The 18,457-nt window shown below is 44.5% G+C and overlaps 1 protein-coding gene across 10 annotated transcripts in view; it reads left to right on the forward strand.

Annotated features, from left to right (window-relative positions):
- Positions 1-18,457, forward strand: part of GPD2 (glycerol-3-phosphate dehydrogenase 2) — a 274,919-nt gene that overhangs the window by 75,786 nt on the left and 180,676 nt on the right. For 8 of the 10 annotated variants that reach the window (XM_068123084.2, XM_068123092.2, XM_068123088.2 and 5 more), the window contains one exon: positions 2,168-2,342. In XM_068123084.2, the coding sequence (XP_067979185.2) occupies positions 2,241-2,342 (102 nt within the window). In that variant the 5' untranslated portion in view covers positions 2,168-2,240. Of the gene's footprint in view, positions 1-2,167; positions 2,348-18,457 lie in introns of those variants that run through there. The other 2 variants (XM_068123093.2, XM_078782095.1) reach the window with 2 other exon arrangements.

Consider the following 18,457-nt stretch of genomic DNA (forward strand, 5'->3'; position numbering starts at 1 on the left):
TGCTGCTATAACAGCCTCCACTCTTCTGGGAAGGCTTTCCACTAGATGTTGGAACATTGCTGCGGGGATTTGCTTCCAAGAGCATTATTGAGGTCGGGCACTGATGTTGGGCGATTAGGCCTGGCTCGCAGTCGGCATTGCAATTCATCCCAAAGGTGTCCGTTGGGGTTGAGGTCAGGGCTCTGTACAGGCCAGTCAAGTTCTTCCACACCAATCTCGACAAACCATTTCTGTATGGACTTCGCTTTGTGCACTAATGTGTTTGTGTTTAATGACTCATAACATTGTCATGCTGAAACAGGAAAGGGCCTTCCCCAAACTGTTGCCACGCAGTTGGAAGCACACAATCATCTAGCATGTCATTGTATTGTATAGTATTAAGATTTCCCTTTACTGGAAGTAAGGGGTCTAGCCCGAACCATGAAAAACAGCCCCAGACCATTATTCCTCCTCCACCCAACTTTACAGTTGGCACTATGCATTCGGGCAGGTGGCGTTCTCCTGCATCCGCCAAACGCAGATTCGTCTGTTGGACTGCCAGATGGTGAAGCATGATTCATCACTCCAGAGAACGTGTTTCCACTGCTCCAGAGTCCTATGGCGGCGAGCTTTACACCACTCCACCCGACCCTTGCCATTGCGCATGGTGATCTTAGGCGTGTGTGTGGCTGCTCGGCTATGAAAACACATTTCATGAAGCTCCCGACGAACAGTTGTTGTGCTGACGTTGCTTCCAGAGGCAGTTTGGAACTTGGTAGTGAGTGTTTCAACCGAGGACAGACGAATTTTACGCGCTACGTGGTTCAGCACTTGGTGGTCCTGTTATGTGAGCTTGTGTGGCCTACCACTTCGCGGGTGAGCTGTTGTTGCTCCTAGACGTTTCCACTTCACAACAAGTGAATCCTCTTGGATTGCGCTGAGGTTCGGGCATGGAATTTTCGGGCAAATTTTCGGGTTCGGGCATGTGCAGAAGCACATGTTGACCAACTTCATGGCGAGCAGGAACAGAACCTTGGGCCGAATCTCGCGCTTCACCAGTGCGCGTGCGCGAATTTACGTCACGTCGGCAGCGAGAAGGGGTTCCCCAACACGAACCAATCAGGAACTGCCACGTCACACTTATATGATCTCAGAATTCCTGTGACAGGAATTCGCGTTACACTGGCTGGAAGTCATTCGCTAGAGGCGCTTCCTCAGCGCTAATAACAGCACTTACAGTTGACTGGGGCAGCTCTGGCAGGGCAGAAATTTGACGAACTGACTTGTTGGAAAGATGGCATCCTATGACGGTGCCACGTTGAAAGTCACTGAGCTCTTCAGTACAGCCCATTCTACTGCCAGTGTCTGTCTATGGAGATTGTCTGTCTGTGTGCTTGATTATATATACCTGTCAGCAATAGGTGTGGCTGAAACAGCCAAATCCACTAATTAGAAGGGGTGTCCGCATACTTTTGGCGATGTAGTGTATGTGTAGGTAATTTAGACTAAAACAGCTTTTCTGGTTAAATGCTGCCCGTGGGGGAGCTTTATTTCTGAGCACAATGACTTGCATGTGTGGAGGTAACGCCAGCTGTGTCCTGTCATGTATTTCGGTTGTGGAGGAAAAATGATCCCAGGATATCTCTGGAAAAGAGTAATCCGTTGTGATCTAGTAAGCGAGCTACATTTCTTTCCTAGAGATTTACAGTATATGCAATTTGGTTTTAAAGGAAGGTACATTTTAAATTGCATACAAGGATAATGATGGCAAGGGGCATTACCTGGAAGAGTAATTTTTATTTTGTGTAAATAATGTACATATGGCACAAACACGGTGAGTTCACTCTATGCATCTAAGCTAGTATATTTATGCGGAGGGATGGCCTAAATAAAGTGCCACTGATATGTTCTGCTCAAGTCAGTATAGCATAACATATACTTCTGTCTTATGATACAGCATATAGCGATTTTAAACTCGCTTTTCAAGAACCCATGCTTTCCTCAGGGTAATATTTCAAAAAAATTCTGAACCACTTTTACCTTGTGTCATTAAACAATTATATTCATATATTCATTGAAAGAAACTTGTTTATCAGGTTTAGTTACTTTAATGCGTCAGCAGGTATGCACCTCCTTATTCTAGAGTTTCAGTTATTACACCGAAGCTCACTCAGTCTGCTGTCTACAGGCAGATGCTGCGGCCTTGAGAAGTACTTTGGTTGGCCACATTTATACTCTCGTACAACGCCACAAAGAACACCATGGTGCTCTTCAAGGTACTCTCTGGAGTTGTGCTTGCTAGCAGTGGAGCCCTGATGACTGTGGCTGGACTTTCTGGGATTGCCAAGTACCAACAAAGGAAGGTGAGGTGGGACTCAACTTTTCGTTTGTTTATTTTCTTGCTTTGTGAAACACTCGGTGCAGTGATTTGCATTTGTAAGCATGATGATCTCCATCTTTTTTTTCTTCTTCTTTTCTTCCTGCTTGTCTATCTGCATGTGTGCTGTATGCGGATTTGTCATGTTATACGCATGGAAATTGACGATTTATATTTTTTCCCCTATTTTTTTTTTTTTGAAGTAAGGTTGGCAACTAATGATTATAATTTTGTGATATTATTATCAAATATATTATTTTGACTGTCAGCTTGTGATTGCAGCAAAGCGGCTCTAATGGTGAGTATGTCAGTATTGGCTTGCTGCTGTAAAAGGATTGGCTTGCTGCTTTTTTAAATTTTGCATGCTCACCACCCCCATCCCATACTATCTGCATATATGACTGGTTTTTCATATTATTGTGTGTTTCCTTTATTTTAAATTGCTGAGGAAAGAGCTTGCACATGCATTGATTGCATTAATGAACTAGAACGGCACTCGGTAGAGCGCATACCACTGCCAGGCTGAACAGTTTATGTTTTTTTATCCCACTGATAGGCCGGATCTGGATTCGGACCTGACACAAAATCTAATCGGGTTGTTCTTGTCACCTAACCAACTCGTCCACCAAGTTTAGTCATAACTCGTCCATAACTTTTTGAGATATCGTGCGATATCGTATGTATCGCTTTTCACCCGACCTCTCAATGGTGAAGGATGGTGTTGGGCTAGCGGCTAGGGTGCCGGCTTAGGATCCTAGGATCCTGGGTTCGAATCTCGGTTGATCGCCGAATTAATGCCAGGGGGGTTGACTCAGCCTGTCATCCTTCCGAGGTCGGCTAATTGAGTACCAGTTCACTGGTAATTCCCTGTTTGTCATTGAAGGCGGCAAAAAGGGTTGGCGTCAGGAAGGGCATCCGGCCGTAAAACATTGCTTCAAAAAGGGGACCAAAAAAACAACTATCACGGTCCCCGAAAAGGCCAACCCCCGCTTTGCGGGGAAAAATGGCCTCTAAACGGTTTTTTTTTCTTTTTTTTTTTCTTTTTTTTCTCAATGGTGAAGGATCACTTAAAAATTAAATAATTATCATATCCGAATACATATTCAGATATTCACCAAACGTGAATCCATTTGTCATTGTCACATACCCAACCTTTCCACCAAGTTCTGTCCAAATCCATCCACAATTTTTTTTTTTGATATTCTGCTATATATCGTTTTTGGGCCTTTTTTTTATTTTTTTATTTTTTTCATCTTATTTTTAATTTTTTTTTGGATATCCTGCTATATATCCCATTGGTGAAGAATCATTTAAAATATTCTACTAGCCGAATCCGGATCTTCACCAAAATCTAATCATTTCGTCCTTGTCACATACACTACCTCTCCGTCAATTTTTTTTTTTTTAAATCATTCCACAACTTTTTGAGAAATCTTGTTCACAGATGGACAAACAAACAAACAGACAGGGGTGAAAACATAACCTCCATCCACCTTCGGTGGCAGAGGTAAATTGACTTTGAAATCCCTTATTCAAATATATTTACTGAGGATATTGTATTGAAAACTGTAATCTCTATTATCAGGAACTACGTCGATATGTGTGCACAAACCTCCTCCCCACTGATAATGGCATCATATTGTCATGATGATACAAAGGACAAACAAGATGCGACCCAGTCGCCTTTTATGACTTCAGGTGCCAAATTTAGCAAACGTTCTCTGAAAATCAATCGAGTGGATCAACTATCTAAAAGGGCTAACCCCCACTCTAGCAGAGGGAAATGGCCTTAAAACGATCATTCATTCATTCATTCAACTATCTAAAAGGCACGTGGGAATGAATGAGTGGAAGAAACCAAGTGGTAAACTTATTTGACAAAAGATGAATTATTAATTACATACAATGCCTAAAGAACATAATCATAAACGTGTAAATAAAATTGACCCCTTGGATAAATTAACAGCAACGCATATGCAAAATTGCAGTTAAAATTGATGCAGAGATAGATAATCACGAGGGAATTATTCAATTAAGAACCAGATGGTTGCACCTCATTAAGGTTTTCAGACTTGAGGAAAAATACCTGCAAGCTTAAATTCTAACTATGATTCTAAGCTGGAAATTGCCTTTGTCGAACATTTGCCTTAAAACACAAACAAAACACAAATAAAGGGGATAAAAAAGTGAATATGTGGCTCAAACTTCAGAGTCTTTTCTTGGCTGGAGCCCTTGGCAACAGAATAAAAGAAACTTATAAAGAAGGAGATCAAGTTTCAGTTTCACACTACTCGACGTACTCTCCTGGAGCTGTGGTCGAAAAGAAACGATGGCTATACCGTGACCTAGCACGGGTTCAAAGTGGCAAGGATATATACTGTAACTTTAGTTCTTGTTCCACCCAGTAGGCCACCAACATATCCGAGCACCATGACATAGGCAGCAAGAATGCTCTTCCAACCTGCCAATGAATGCAATCGCCAGCGGCCCACTCCGAGTGCAACAGCAGCTGACTCATAACAGTGTTGTAAAGTCAACACGAATAACCAACCACCAACCAACATGCTCAATTATATCTTCCCTTTTTTCCAAAGAAGTTTCAAATCGCACTGGCTAATTGGTGAATTTCTTTTAAGACCTCACGATCAAGCTCTACAAGTGATCTCTATAATGTCTGTCTTCGGAAGCTATGTTTAATGAGTGTTCTGACTTTTGTCTTATCCTATCCAGATTCAGGCTGCATGGAATGCAATTTACTTGCATGGTATGAATCTGCATAGTGAAGACACCAGTTTGGTGTGTGCTTCATCTGTAGTTCAAAATGCCAAAGTACTCTCCTGAGTCTCTTTTAATTAATTTCCAAAATGAAAGGTGAACAAAGCATGGAAAGAGCAGAGGGTGCAAGACCAAAAGGGAGGCGGTAGAAGACAAAGAGACCACCGACTTGTCTACGATGGCATAGTGATAGACTCGGCTTCATCGCAGGAGATTCCAATAATATTGAAGGTGTTGGTTTTCACGACGTCAAACTGAGAAAGGTGTAAGGCAGTGGTGCCATTCCAGAGTGGAGAGTAGTAGTACTCCATCAAGCTACAGATGAAGGCTTTGTAGGAGGATAGGAGTTCAGGTGTGCCAAGGAAATACTTTGTACAATAAAGGATACCCAGTCGGGGCTGGCTCTGGAGGCCAACATTGAAATGGGGTTTGCCCAAGAAAGATCATGGCTGATAGTGAGACAAAGGAGTTTGAATGACTGAAATTCCTCAAGAGGATTGTTAATAAAGTAGATGGGGAGGAGGGGGAAGGGTGGTTTGTCAGATGGTCCTTTCAGAGAGAGTGAGTGTAATATTTGTCAGGATTGGAAGACAAATTTCAAGTGCTTGACCACAGCTTGTGTTATTGTCAAGGTCTAAAGTGAGGGAAGAGGCTGCAGCCTTCCTGTCTGAAGGATGTGGGATGTCACGGCAGAGAGGTGGCGGCACCACTAAATAGATGCTGGATTTCCCTGAGATTTATAGACATCATTTATGAAGATCAGCAATTGGACTGGGCCCAGAACACTGTCTTGGGGCACTCTAGCCTTGACAGGGAGAGGAGATGAAAGAATTCAGTAGAGAGAGCCACATATTGGAAATGATAGTCGAGGAAGTCAGCAAGCCATGTGTGGAGTCAGCCTTGAATGCCACAGGTAGAGGGTTTGGAGAGTAAGACAGGATGCCAGACTGTAACAAAAGCAGGAGATATGTCCAGAGAGATGGCCCTGATCTCATGTCTGACATTGAGGGCCTCCATCCATTGTTGGGTGAGTCGAAGCAGCATGTTCAAAGTGGAGTGACCTGGTCTGAAACCAAATTGGTGATCTGAGAGGGCGTTGTTGGATAAAAGGAAGTATTTGATATCGACTGCGATGATGGATTGCATAACCTTGCTGATGATTGAAAGTAAGCTGATAGGTCAGTAGTTAAGGGGACACAGTGTTTGCCCTTTTTCCAGTAATGCAGTGATGTTGGCTGATTTCCAAGCAGATGGGAGATTACCTAGTGCAAATGACTTGGATGAGCAAAGACAACATTTGTATTATGAGGAAATACAGTCCAGCAAAACTTTTTCAAGATTAATTAAAACAGTATGTGCACTCCATAAAGCTGCCCCCCAAGCGAATACTATTCATTGTCATAAAACCTCCCTCTGTTCCCCTTTGTAATTTTTCTTTCATCCTTCAATCCCAATCCGATCTGATGTACCATACTCGGTGATACTTCTGACGCCAACATTTGTACCATACTCTAACCATAACAGCTCGGCCAAGGATCATGCTGGGTGGTTTGCCATCCCTCTCCCAGCAGTAGTTAGGGCAAGAATATCAAATTTGGCCATGGTGCCATCTATGGCTCGCCTACCCATGACACCGAGTTTAACATTCATCCAAGGGATGGCACACACATTGACGCCGCAGTCTGCCTGGGAACAGTTTAAAGCCGGGCCAACATTCAAACCCAAGCAAGAGAGCACAAGCTGAGTGTGCATACCTCATGGCTATTCTGCCAGCCATTGGATATTATAATAAATAGCACCGCAAAGTGGGCGTAACCCCTCAGCCCATGCATGGTGGAAACCAATTTCAATATGGCTGCCGTGGCGGCCATATTGAAAATCGCAGCGCACCGATTTTCGAAAGGAACCTTCCACTACTCAACCCCAACACACACTGCAAAAATGGATTTAATCGGACAAGCCGTTCTGCTCGAAATTGACGGAAACCAAAAGTTGACGGACGCCCGGACGCCTGCCCGGACGACGCCCGTGACGACCATACCCCTTAGCCCAATTTGGGCTGAGGGGTGAAAACGACTAGCAGGGACCCGCAATACATCTTTGCAATGTAAAATGTGACTTAAAGTCCTCAACCCCCTCCCTCCCCCCCACCCCCTCCCCACCCCTCCCAAACCCCAAGTCATCAAACCCCCCACCCAACCTTAAGACTTCAATCCTCTCCCCACTCCAAGCCTTCAAAGCTTTTCCCACCCTCACCCCAACCGCAACTCCTCAAACTCCCCCCCCCCCCTGCCCCCACCACCCTTAAACCCCACAAAGATTCAACCTCTCCGTCTCAACTCTGTCCCGTCTTTATTCCACCCCCTTCCCAACCCCAACCTTCTGTCCTCCCCTGCACCCTCGGCATTGCCACATCGACCACTACATATTTCTTCAATACCTCATTTAAATAACGGAATATTTAACTGTTTTCCCTCCCCTGTTATGCTATCACCAACTCTCATTCCCACGAGTTATGCAGATACCCCGTGGAATTGCAACTCTCAAGTGACCGACCATGAGCAGCCTAATTGTGCCAAAAAATGGCCTAAACCAATTATCTTCTTCCTGATGCATAAATACACATTGATAAAATTAAATAATGATGGATGTGTTCTTTCAGAATACCGTGAGATTCCAGGAACTCCTCAAACAAAGACCTTCATAATGACATGGGTTGTATGGTCCCTGGTCGAGTCGGTTAAGAAAAGAGTAGGCAGAAATAATAGCAAGGACCTGCGGAACCTCCACGGTAAAAGCCTTTCCTCTAGAGCAGAGGTGGCTAACCAGTCCAGCATAAAGAGCCAAAAAAAACCCTCACACCATTGCAAAGAGCCGCACAACACCTGCATGCTCACACTACAACAGCAAATTATCGGCCTAATGACATAATTAATAATTATATGTATTATGGTTATGTCATAATTATCATAATACATAGCTTAACAGTTTTCATAGGTCGTTTATTACCTCAGTGGGACACCTGGCAGTCTTTGTTTTCCACAATCATTTTCAGGTCTGGCTTGTACTCAGTTGTGATCTCTCGGAGCAACTCTTTCACATGTGTGTCCGTAAGAACAGAGCGATGTCTTGACTTCACTTGTTTCAGTGTAGAAAAAACTGTTTCACAGATGTAAGTTCATCCAAACATTGACATTAGCTTGAGTGCAGCCTGTTTGACACTGGGGTATCTGTCTGTGGGCACAATTTTCCAAAACTCTGTGCCTGTGGTTCCTTCTCTCAAGACACATTTAAGTCTGTCATCCTCAGAAAGTTCAATCATCTCCAACTGGGATGCTGCTTCATCTGCCACTAAGGGGGCTTTTAAACAATCCGATTCAGCAGTGAAAGGGTTGATGAGGAACGTGATCTGTGGCCTTTGTTTCTTCAGGTTGCAGAATCTGTCCCCAAAACTCTGCTGCAGATTTTCAACCAGTGTTGCAAAGCATGCAATGCTCCTTTTTGTGACCTCAGCTGCTTCTCCATTTGCCTTCAACAAGGAGGGAAAATGTGTGAGCTCTCCCTTTGGAAGATGGGTCTGGAAGAGCTTGAGTTTGTTCACAAATGTGAAAAAACTTTGCACCAGGTCAGGCAGCATTTTTAACTTCCCTTGCAGATCTACATTCAGTTTGTTCAGATGATGCAGCATGTCGACCAGAAAGCCCAAATCTGACATCCACTGGAGGTCATGTAGCTCAGGATAGTCCTTATGTTTCTCTGCTAGAAACAGCTTCACTGGGTCCAAAAGTCCAAAAAAACGGGAAAGCATGTTACCTCTTGAAAGCCATCTCACAGTGCCGTGGAGAAGCAGATCATTGGGAAGGTCTTCGTCCAGTTCAGCTATGAGGTTTTTGAACTGTCTGTGCTTGAGAGCATGAGTGCGAATAAAATACACAATTTCTAGCACAGGTTTCATGACATGGTCCAAGTTCAGCTTCTTCGACACCAGGTTCTCTTGATGGATGATGCAATGAAATGTCCAAAAATCAGGGAAACGGTCATCAGCTTTACACAGCCCTACAAGGCCATTTGCAGATCCCAACATAGCTGGTGCACCATCTGTGGCTATTGCTGTTAGTTCTGGTAATTGCAAATTTGCCTTCTCAACAACAGTCATGAGTGTCTCTTTCAGGTCGATGCCGCGGGTCCTATCTTTTAACGGCACAATGTCAAGCAGCTCTTCCTTAATTGTGCAATCTTCTGACACAGACCGTACAAATATTGCCAACTGTGGCTTATCTTGAATGTCGCAAGACTCATCCAAAGCAATGCTGAAATACCGACATTTTTCAAGATCCGTATGCAACTGTGTTGCAATGGAGTTGTTAATATCTGATATTCTCTGTTCAACGGTGTGCCGTGACAGCTGCAGGTCTGACACAGAACACTTCAAACTGTCATTTTCAGGAGTGAGGATGGCAACAACATCTCTGAGACACGTTTGCTCGAATTCCCTTCACTGTCTGGCTTTTTAGCTCGAGCAATGTTCCATGCCAACTGATATGATGCTAATGTGACCGTCTCTGAGTGCTTCGTTAATTTCAGAAAAAACTGAGTCTGCTTCTCTGACTGACGTTTCAATGCATTTACCTTGTGCTTGCGAAGTTCACTGCCTTTGGGAAAATCCCGGGCCACGTTATCATGGAGTGAGGTGAAATGGCGCTCCAGGTTTGAAGCTTTAAAATGCGACAGTGCAGTCTGGCAAATCAAGCACAAGGGTTTCCCATTTTGCTTCATAAAAAAAATACAATTCCTCCCATTCAGGCAAAAATGCCCTGTGCTCCTCGTCATATTTGTGCTTAGCTTTACGTTTTCCTGACTCTGCCATGGAGATTTGGTCACTGCCGCTGGGCTAGTACTAGCCTAGCTAACAAACTTCCGGGTCTGCTCATGTTCGTGTGTTTCTCTGCGCGAAAGTGTGTTTCATGTTTGGGCTCATGCATGACTAGTGGGAGATATCTGTCAAACACATTACCACAAAATTACCTTTTATTTTAAAAATATTGGCAAATTTATTGGCAGTATAGTCAAATAATCAAATGCATTTTGATTTTATAATAGAAATACATTTTAAAATGTAAAAACATGCACCGATAGAGCAGCCCCTCGCGAGCCGCACAAGAGCTGGCTAAGAGCCGCATGCGGCTCGCGAGCCGTGGGTTCGCCACCCCTGCTCTAGAGTCTAGAAAATGCCACATCGTTATTTGGGTCGTGTATCAGGCAACTGACCGCTGCCTCGATCGCTCTGAAAAGAAAAAAAACAACATGTATTTGAAGCAAAAATACGCCCACTGCCTATGAGCATTGTTACGTGTTCCTCCCCGACCTCCTGGTCTCGGTATACCTCCGAACCCCGGGAGGAATCACGGCAGAAAAATAATATATTACTCCGTGTCAAAATCAAGATCGAAACCACACCAATGGGTATCAACCACAAGAATGTATTAAAAATCACATGGGAATAATACAATACATTACCATAAATACAATTCAATACAAGCAATATCTTAAGATGGTACCACCTTATCTAGTCACGTAACCCCAAACTCACGGCACTCCCAGGAAATGGAACCGAGCCCTCCTCAACGTCTCTATAACCCTCCAAGGCGAAGTTGATGTGCTCCGGCGATCATTGGAACAATGTCCGTCCGATCAAGAGCAACCGAGGCGTAGAAGGTCGAAGCGACACACAAGTCACGTGGTCCAATACCCAACACTCGCGGGAGAAAGGGAAATCTCCAAAGACGCGTGCGTACACATTTGCCGTTCAATCAGAGAACCGCAGGGCAATCTTCAGACGCCGCTTTATTGCACAGCCGCCCCCGGCAAACCACCGGAGGATAAGCCCAACCGACACGACAAAAACCCTTTCCGATGAAGGTAGCGCGCGGGACGAAATGGCGGACGGCTCTCACTCGAGCCGCGGCCTTGAGGCGAAGATTCTCTGGAATTTCACTCTTGTACCTGGCTTCGCAGGCTTTTCCACACCTCCAGCGATAACACCGATGGCCCGAGATTCCTTTTAAGGACTCAAAGTTCACCCGCCAGATAGGCTCGATCACGCTAGGTACGGAGCTTTTTTCAGAACGCCTTTCACTCCTCACGACTTCTTCTTCCTCCCCTATTTTTCTCTTCTGGGTCACGATCCGATTTCCCTTCTCATTTTTACCATGAGCACTTTTAACCTTTTAACCACAAGAACCATTTCCCTTAAACAACAATACCCATAATACTTAGAACCTACAATAATAATAATAACAGAAGTAATAATAATAAGTGCCGAATCCGTAACACTTCCCCCCCTCAAGACAGAAAGTTTGAACACAGCGAAAACTTTCTTTGCCGGCAAACTCTTTAAACAAACAAAAGTAAACTCACAACCCCAAATCACCAATTCCCGTGAGCAACAATTATCAACATCTCAAAAATAAAGCAACAAAATTTTACAACCCACAGAGATTTCCAAGGTTAATTGACTGGACAAAGCGTCAGCCACGACTTTGTCCCTGCCCTTTACATGTTCAATTTACCCGTTGGACTCCTGCAAAGCCAAACTCCATCTCATCACCCTCTGATTTTACTTTTCATTTCTTTTGAATGAAGGTTAAGGGGTAGTACTCAAAAACCCAAAGTCAAGCAAATCTACAGCACTTTTCCCGGGAGGCCGAGCTGAAAGCCAGGTTCCATGGTGGTTGGGTGGTGAGGCCTGGAAGTATTCACTACATGGACGCCTTTAGGAACGTGGTGTTCACGGTTAATCCGTGTAGGAATCTTGGCTCGGCTGCTCCGCAGCATTCAGTGCTTCAACTCTTTCTAACTTCCCTAACAATCACGGTTGGACCACTTGTCACGGTAGTCACATGAATAGCGGTCTCCTTCTTGGCCACTGCTCGGATAATCCTTCCTTCGGGGGCTGCCGTAACTCTGGGAGCCTCCATAATAATATCGATTGCGCCACCACCAAAACTACGACTCCGTGTTCCTCCTCTGTAGATCCCACGACACCTATGAAATGCCTTCCCTACTGTTATGGTCCGACCCTCCAACTCCTTGCTATTCAGATCCTTTTCTGCCTCTCTGGCATCCTTTGAGTTTTCAAACGTGACAAAGCGAAACCCTCTTGACTTTCGTGTCTCCCTGTCTTTTATCAGCAGCACTTCCAAAAGCGGTCCATATTTGCTGAAGGCAGACTCCAGACCATCTTCCTTTGTTTTGAAGTTCAGTCCACCTACAAATAACTTGCTAAATTTGTCGCCATCCCTAACTAGTGTGGTGTTATTTTCCCTACTGGGCTTTTTCACCACCATCGGGTTACCATAAACTTGACCACCGGCCAAATCATTCCCGATATCAACAGATACTCCCTCTACAGGAAGCGTGGCTTGTAAACCGACGGTGACCGGTCCTGACACCAAATCGGACTCCAAATGGATGACATGAAGTGGAGCACTAACACAGCCACCAATCCCCTGCAAACGAACACTATCACCAGTTGCCGTCTCCTCTGACAATGGCAAGATGCCTTCAAGCATTAAAGATTGATGTGCTCCTGTGTCCCTCAATACCCTCACAGGTCTCCGGTTAGTCGAGGCTCCATCCAGTGACACAAACCCCTCTGAAATAAATGGTTGGTAACCCTTTTGAGGGCGATTTCTCACAATGGCCATTGCATTTGGAGTTGTACTAGTCGAACTCCGCTCCTGATTTTCCCTTTTCATGGTGTAACACTGGGACATCAAGTGTCCAGGTTTACGGCAAAAGCGCAAGTAGGCCCGGAGGAGAACCTCGTGGTCTGCCTCGAGCCCCCCGGAGGATACGTCTGCCTTGGAACTGTTGTCTTCTGATTTCTAGAAGTCGTGGTATCAGAGTGGTCCTCATAGTCATCTCGAGGCTGCCCCCATGAATTTTCGTTCTCCGCCCCTGATGTACCATAGCTCCCCTGGCTAAGTCTAGGTGAGAAGTTAGGTTTGTGGAACCCCATACTGTGTGTTAAGGCATAGTCATCTGCCAAGGTTGCTGTCTCATACAACTTTGGTACTTTCCTATCCTCCAGATGTACTTTAATGTCCTCGTGGACACACTGCTGGAATTCCTCCACCAGGATCAATTGTCGCAATAGTTCGAAGACTTTCCAAACCCCTTTTGAATCACACCACCTATCAAACATGGTTTCTTTCATTCTGGCAAACTCCACATGGGTCTCACTCTCCCTCTTCCTGGCATTCCGGAATTTTTGTCGGTAAGCTTCCGGGACCAATTCATAGGCTTTGAGAATGTTTTTCTTCAATACCTCATAATCTGCACATTGGTCAATCGGTAAAGCCGAATAAATATCTTGAGCTTTACCCACCAGAACACTTTGCACTAATATGGTCCAGGACTCCTCAGGCCAGTTTAGCAGATGAGCCACCTTCTCAAAGTGTGAAAAGAAATTGGCTACCTCCTTTTCATTGAAGGGTGGAACCAGCCTCACATGTCTGCCGACATCCCAGGTTTTCTGACTAGTTGTCGAACCAGTCGGCATGGATGGTACCTCTCCCCGTTCTTTCATTACATCCAGCTCCTTGGCTTTAATTTCTTGCTGAAGCACCATTTTGTGTGCCTTTAACTCCGTTTCAGCTTTTTTCTCCTCTGCTTTGAGTTCCCTTGCCACTCTCCTTTCCTCTGCTTTCATCCTCTGCATCATATAAACTCCCGCCTCTGGAACAAACTCCCTCACTCCCTTCAATCCCACTTCTCCCTCCAGGTCTTTAAAACGGCTGTTCACCACCATCTCTTATCTTCCCCAATCCAAAACCTTGATCTTTTCTACCCCCGCTAATTTCACCCCAAATCCACTTTTTTGAGGTGACTTTTGTCTTCTTTCCTGGAAGTCCTTGGTGTCCTTGCGTTTTATACCTATCCTGCCTCACCCCAGGCCCTCTGCCTCCCACACATCTCCCGATGTCCCTGCCCTCAAATGTTGTGTTTGTGTGCTTCCTCCCCTTCTCTCCCCATCTTGTCGACCGCACCCATTTTTATATACTTTGTTTACTTGTTTGTTTGATTTGTTTGTTTGATAAATGTTAGCTCTTTCACGAGCCTCGACTCTGTATACAAAAAAAATAAAATAAATAAAAATAAATCCTTTCTAACCTTTCCTGGAGTTCTCTTTCCACTCTCCTTTCCTCTGCTTGTTTCTCTTCTCTTCTCTCTTCTGCTTTCCTTTCCTCTGCTTTTATCCTTTCCTGGAGTTCTCGTTCCTGTTCTGCTCTTTCCTTTTCTGCTTTCCTTTCCTCTGCTTTTAACCTTTCCTGGAGTTCTCGTTTCTCTCTCCTTTCCTCTGCTTTTCTTTCTTCGAGTTCCCTTGCAGCTCTCCTTTCCTCTGCTTTTTCCCTTTCCTGGCTCAGTAATTCCAACTCCAGTTTCTGGAGCTCCACATCTTCTGGTTCCTCGGGTAACCAATCCCAGGCTACCTCTTCCCATGTTCCTAATCCAACCATAGATTGTATCACCACTGTCTGCATCTCTGCATTCCTCATATTAGTTCGGACCTCCAAGCTTAAATGTTTGGCCAATTTCAAGAGGTCCGATTTTACTAACGCTCTGAACTGTGCTTCACTGGGGGTCACTGCAAACTTCTCTGCGTCAAACTCCATGGTGACTATTGTTAACACCTGTTAACCTTCACACAATAAATTAAAAAAAAAAAAAAATATATTTTTTTTGAAAAAATTGGGAATGTTGGAACAAGTTCCAAATTTGGGAATTCTGGGAATGTTAGGGAATTCCTTCCCGGACTAAATTTAGGGAATTTTAGATCCCGGACGCAGACCCAATTTCGCCCACGAGTCAATTGGACGAGCCCCCAATTTCTGTTACGTGTTCCTCCCCGACCTCCTGGTCTCGGTATACCTCCGAACCCCGGGAGGAATCACGGCAGATAAATAATATATTACTCCGTGTCAAAATCAAGATCGAAATCACACCAATGGGTATCAACCACAAGAATGTATTAAAAATCACACGGGAATAATACAATACAATACCATAAATACAATACAATACAAGCAATATCTTAAGATGGTACCACCTTATCTAGTCACGTAACCCCAAACTCACGGCACTCCCAGGAAATGGAACCGAGCCCTCCTCAATGTCTCTATAACCCTCCAAGGCGAAGTTGATGCGCTCCGGCGATCGTTGGAACAATGTCCGATCAAGAGCAACCGAGGCGTAGACGGTCGAAGCGACACAGAAGTCACGTGGTCCAATACCCAACACTCGCGGTAGAAAGGGAAATCTCCAAAGACGTGCGCGTACACATTTGCCGTTCAATCAGCGAACCGCAGGGCAATCTTCAGACGCCGCTTTATTGCACAGCCGCCCCCGGCAAACCACCGGAGGATAAGCCCAACCGACACGACAAAAACTCTTTCCGATGAAGGTAGCGCGCGGGACGAAATTGCGGACGACTCTCACTCGAGCCGCGGCCTTGAGGCGAAGATTCTCCGGAATTTCACCCTTGTACCTGGCTTCGCAGGCTTTTCCACACCTCCAGCGATAACACCGATGGCCCGAGATTCCTTTCAAGGACTCAAAGTTCACTCGCCAGGTACGCTCGATCAGGCTAGGTATGGAGCTTTTTTCAGAACGCCTTTCACTCCTCACGACTTCTTCTTCCTCCCCTCTTTTTCTCTTCCGGGTCACGATCTGATTTCCTGTCATTTTTACCATGAGCACTTTTAACCTTTTAACCACAATAACCATTTCCCTTAAACAACAATACCCATAATACTTAGAACCCACAATAATAATAATAACAGCGCATATATCGTGGTTAAATAGCTCGGATAGATTCCAATTGCACTAGCCCATGGACTGGAGTCCGAGGCCTATAATTACTGCGGCCTTCACAAGGCCCGAAATGCATATAAACTACAACCTTTCACTATTTGATGGTCGTTTTACACCAAATGGAAAACTTATGTGGAGGGAGTGGTCATTGTGAATATGACAGCTCCAAATGTTTTTTTGGCTTCACATATCACCAAAATGGTGGCCGTATGATTTTTCAGGTTGCATTTGTGGGTGCAGTCAGGTCAGCTGTCTAACCAATTGGTGGAAAGGAGCGTTACACATGCACAGACGGATGGCGGACAAACAACCAAGCGTATTATTATGTAGATTTACAGGGTGTTTCAAAAGTCCGGAATCATACGAAATGTGTAAAAATATTTTTTGAGATGATGCCTTTGAGGTGATGGACATCTTGGACCAATAAAATCGCCCCCACGTAGTCCAGATTTACTGCCACTTGACGTTTTTCTTGAGGGGCACATCAAATCGGTGGCTTGTATGCTGGCAGGATGGCCTAGAGGTACGCACACTCATCTCCAAGCTGTCTAGCCTGGGTGGGAATCCCGGCCCAACTATAAACTGTCATCCCAGTGTTTCACAGGCAGGGTAATTCATCAAGGTGTGTGCTGTCCATCGGATTGGCGATAAACTGGGGGCCCCTCTACCAGAATTAATTGGTGGACATTAAAGATCCCATGGTGTCCTTCGCGAAGAGTAGGTGAGCTATTTTTGGGAGTTTTTTTTTGCAGTACAGGCAGCTGCAATATTTCAGCCTTTTGGGCAAGCTGAGAAAGTTCCCCAACCCTTTTGGTGTGCAGAAGTACACCCCTTTCTCTCAGGTACTTTTCCAAGTACCTTGTGTACCTCTGCCATTAACGAGACCACAAAATACTTGACAAGCCACGAGCATCGCATGATTATTGTATGGTTATTGGCAATTCGAGGGTGGGCCTTTATGATGATTGTTTCTTCCCCTCTACTGCTAAACTCTGGAACTCTTTACCTTCTCATGTCTTTCTAAACTCTTATGATCTCCCCATTTTAAAAAAAGCAGATTTTTTTTTGATTTTTCTTACTTCCTCATAAACTCTCTTGGACTATTCTCTCTTTCTTTAATTTTCTATCTATGCAGTTCTTTTATTTAAGGCCTGGCCTCGATGAGGACACTTAGTCCATGACTGGAGTCTTGAACGAAAAAGGGATTTTCGGCTTATTTTGGAAGCTTTATGAACCATTGCAGTAACAATTGTTATCTCACACGCACGAGATATACATTAACATGCCCCAATGATCGCTGTTTCTAGGGGGTTCTGTGCATGCATGCCAATCATTCTGGGGCAGATTACGTCATTTCAAAAGTCCTGTATTGTCTGAAATTTGTATAGCCTTGATGTTTTTCATTAAACAGCAATTTCATTTTTTTTTTTCTGTTCCACCGGCTTTGTTATCTCGCTTTCTTGCCATCCTAACATGAAGTTTTATAGCAATAAACCTGTGATTGAGGCCTGGTTACCAATGCTGTCCAGACAGTTTTCCCAAACAATTTATTAATTTACATACTTTTTGTAAAGAGAAAAGCTTTATCTGTCTTTTATAATAAACAAACGTCCAACTTAAATTTGAAGCACCCATTTAGCTTAGGTTTGAACACCTTGCCACATGAGGCCCCTCATTGAGGAACTCCCTCACAATGGTGAAGAACATTTATTTTTATTTTGGTGGCAGTGAAGTTGAGTGGTACTTAAGCTGAACATGCCAGTTATTATGAAGGATTAATACCAATTTAGCTCTCCAATGATACCAATTAAACCCAAACATCTGCAGGGCAAAATAGACATAACAAGAGGCACTCACCCTCTATTAAGAAATAAACAATTTATTAAACACAAGACACGTTTAATGAATCATTGATAGACACAAGACAACACATGAAGAACCCAACCCATCCCCCCCTTCATCGCCTTATGGTGCCAATAATTGGGCAAGAGATAGGGATGGAATAAGACGTAGGTCCCCAGGCTGTTGCAAAACCTGAGCGTGCAGCATGGGACGAAATGCTGCATGGCTCTTGCTCCAGGGCAGAGCAGACCAATCACCATTTTGTGTGTGGCTAGATGACAGCGCATACCATCTACGATCCTCTCCCTGAGGCAGCACATCACAGTCCCGGAGTGGTCCAAGTGCTGCCTCCCATGTGTCGATGGACATCTGGGAGGAATATTTTCCCTCTTGGTGGGAGGGGTACGTGTCGTTTTCCTCACCCCCCTCTATGCACAGCTTTAGTTTGCTAGAGTGATACAAATTGACTTAAGCTACTCTAAATCAGGCAACACCCATCCCTTGGCTGGCAATACGGAAGACGCCTTACCCTATCCACACATCATGAAACCATGAATAAAAGTTTTGGGGAAAAAACTACGCCAACATATATGGTGTCTAAAGCCTTAT

Source organism: Myxine glutinosa, chromosome 7 (assembly GCF_964187855.1).
Source record: "Myxine glutinosa chromosome 7, kmMyxGlut1.1, whole genome shotgun sequence".
NCBI lineage: Eukaryota > Metazoa > Chordata > Myxini > Myxiniformes > Myxinidae > Myxine > Myxine glutinosa.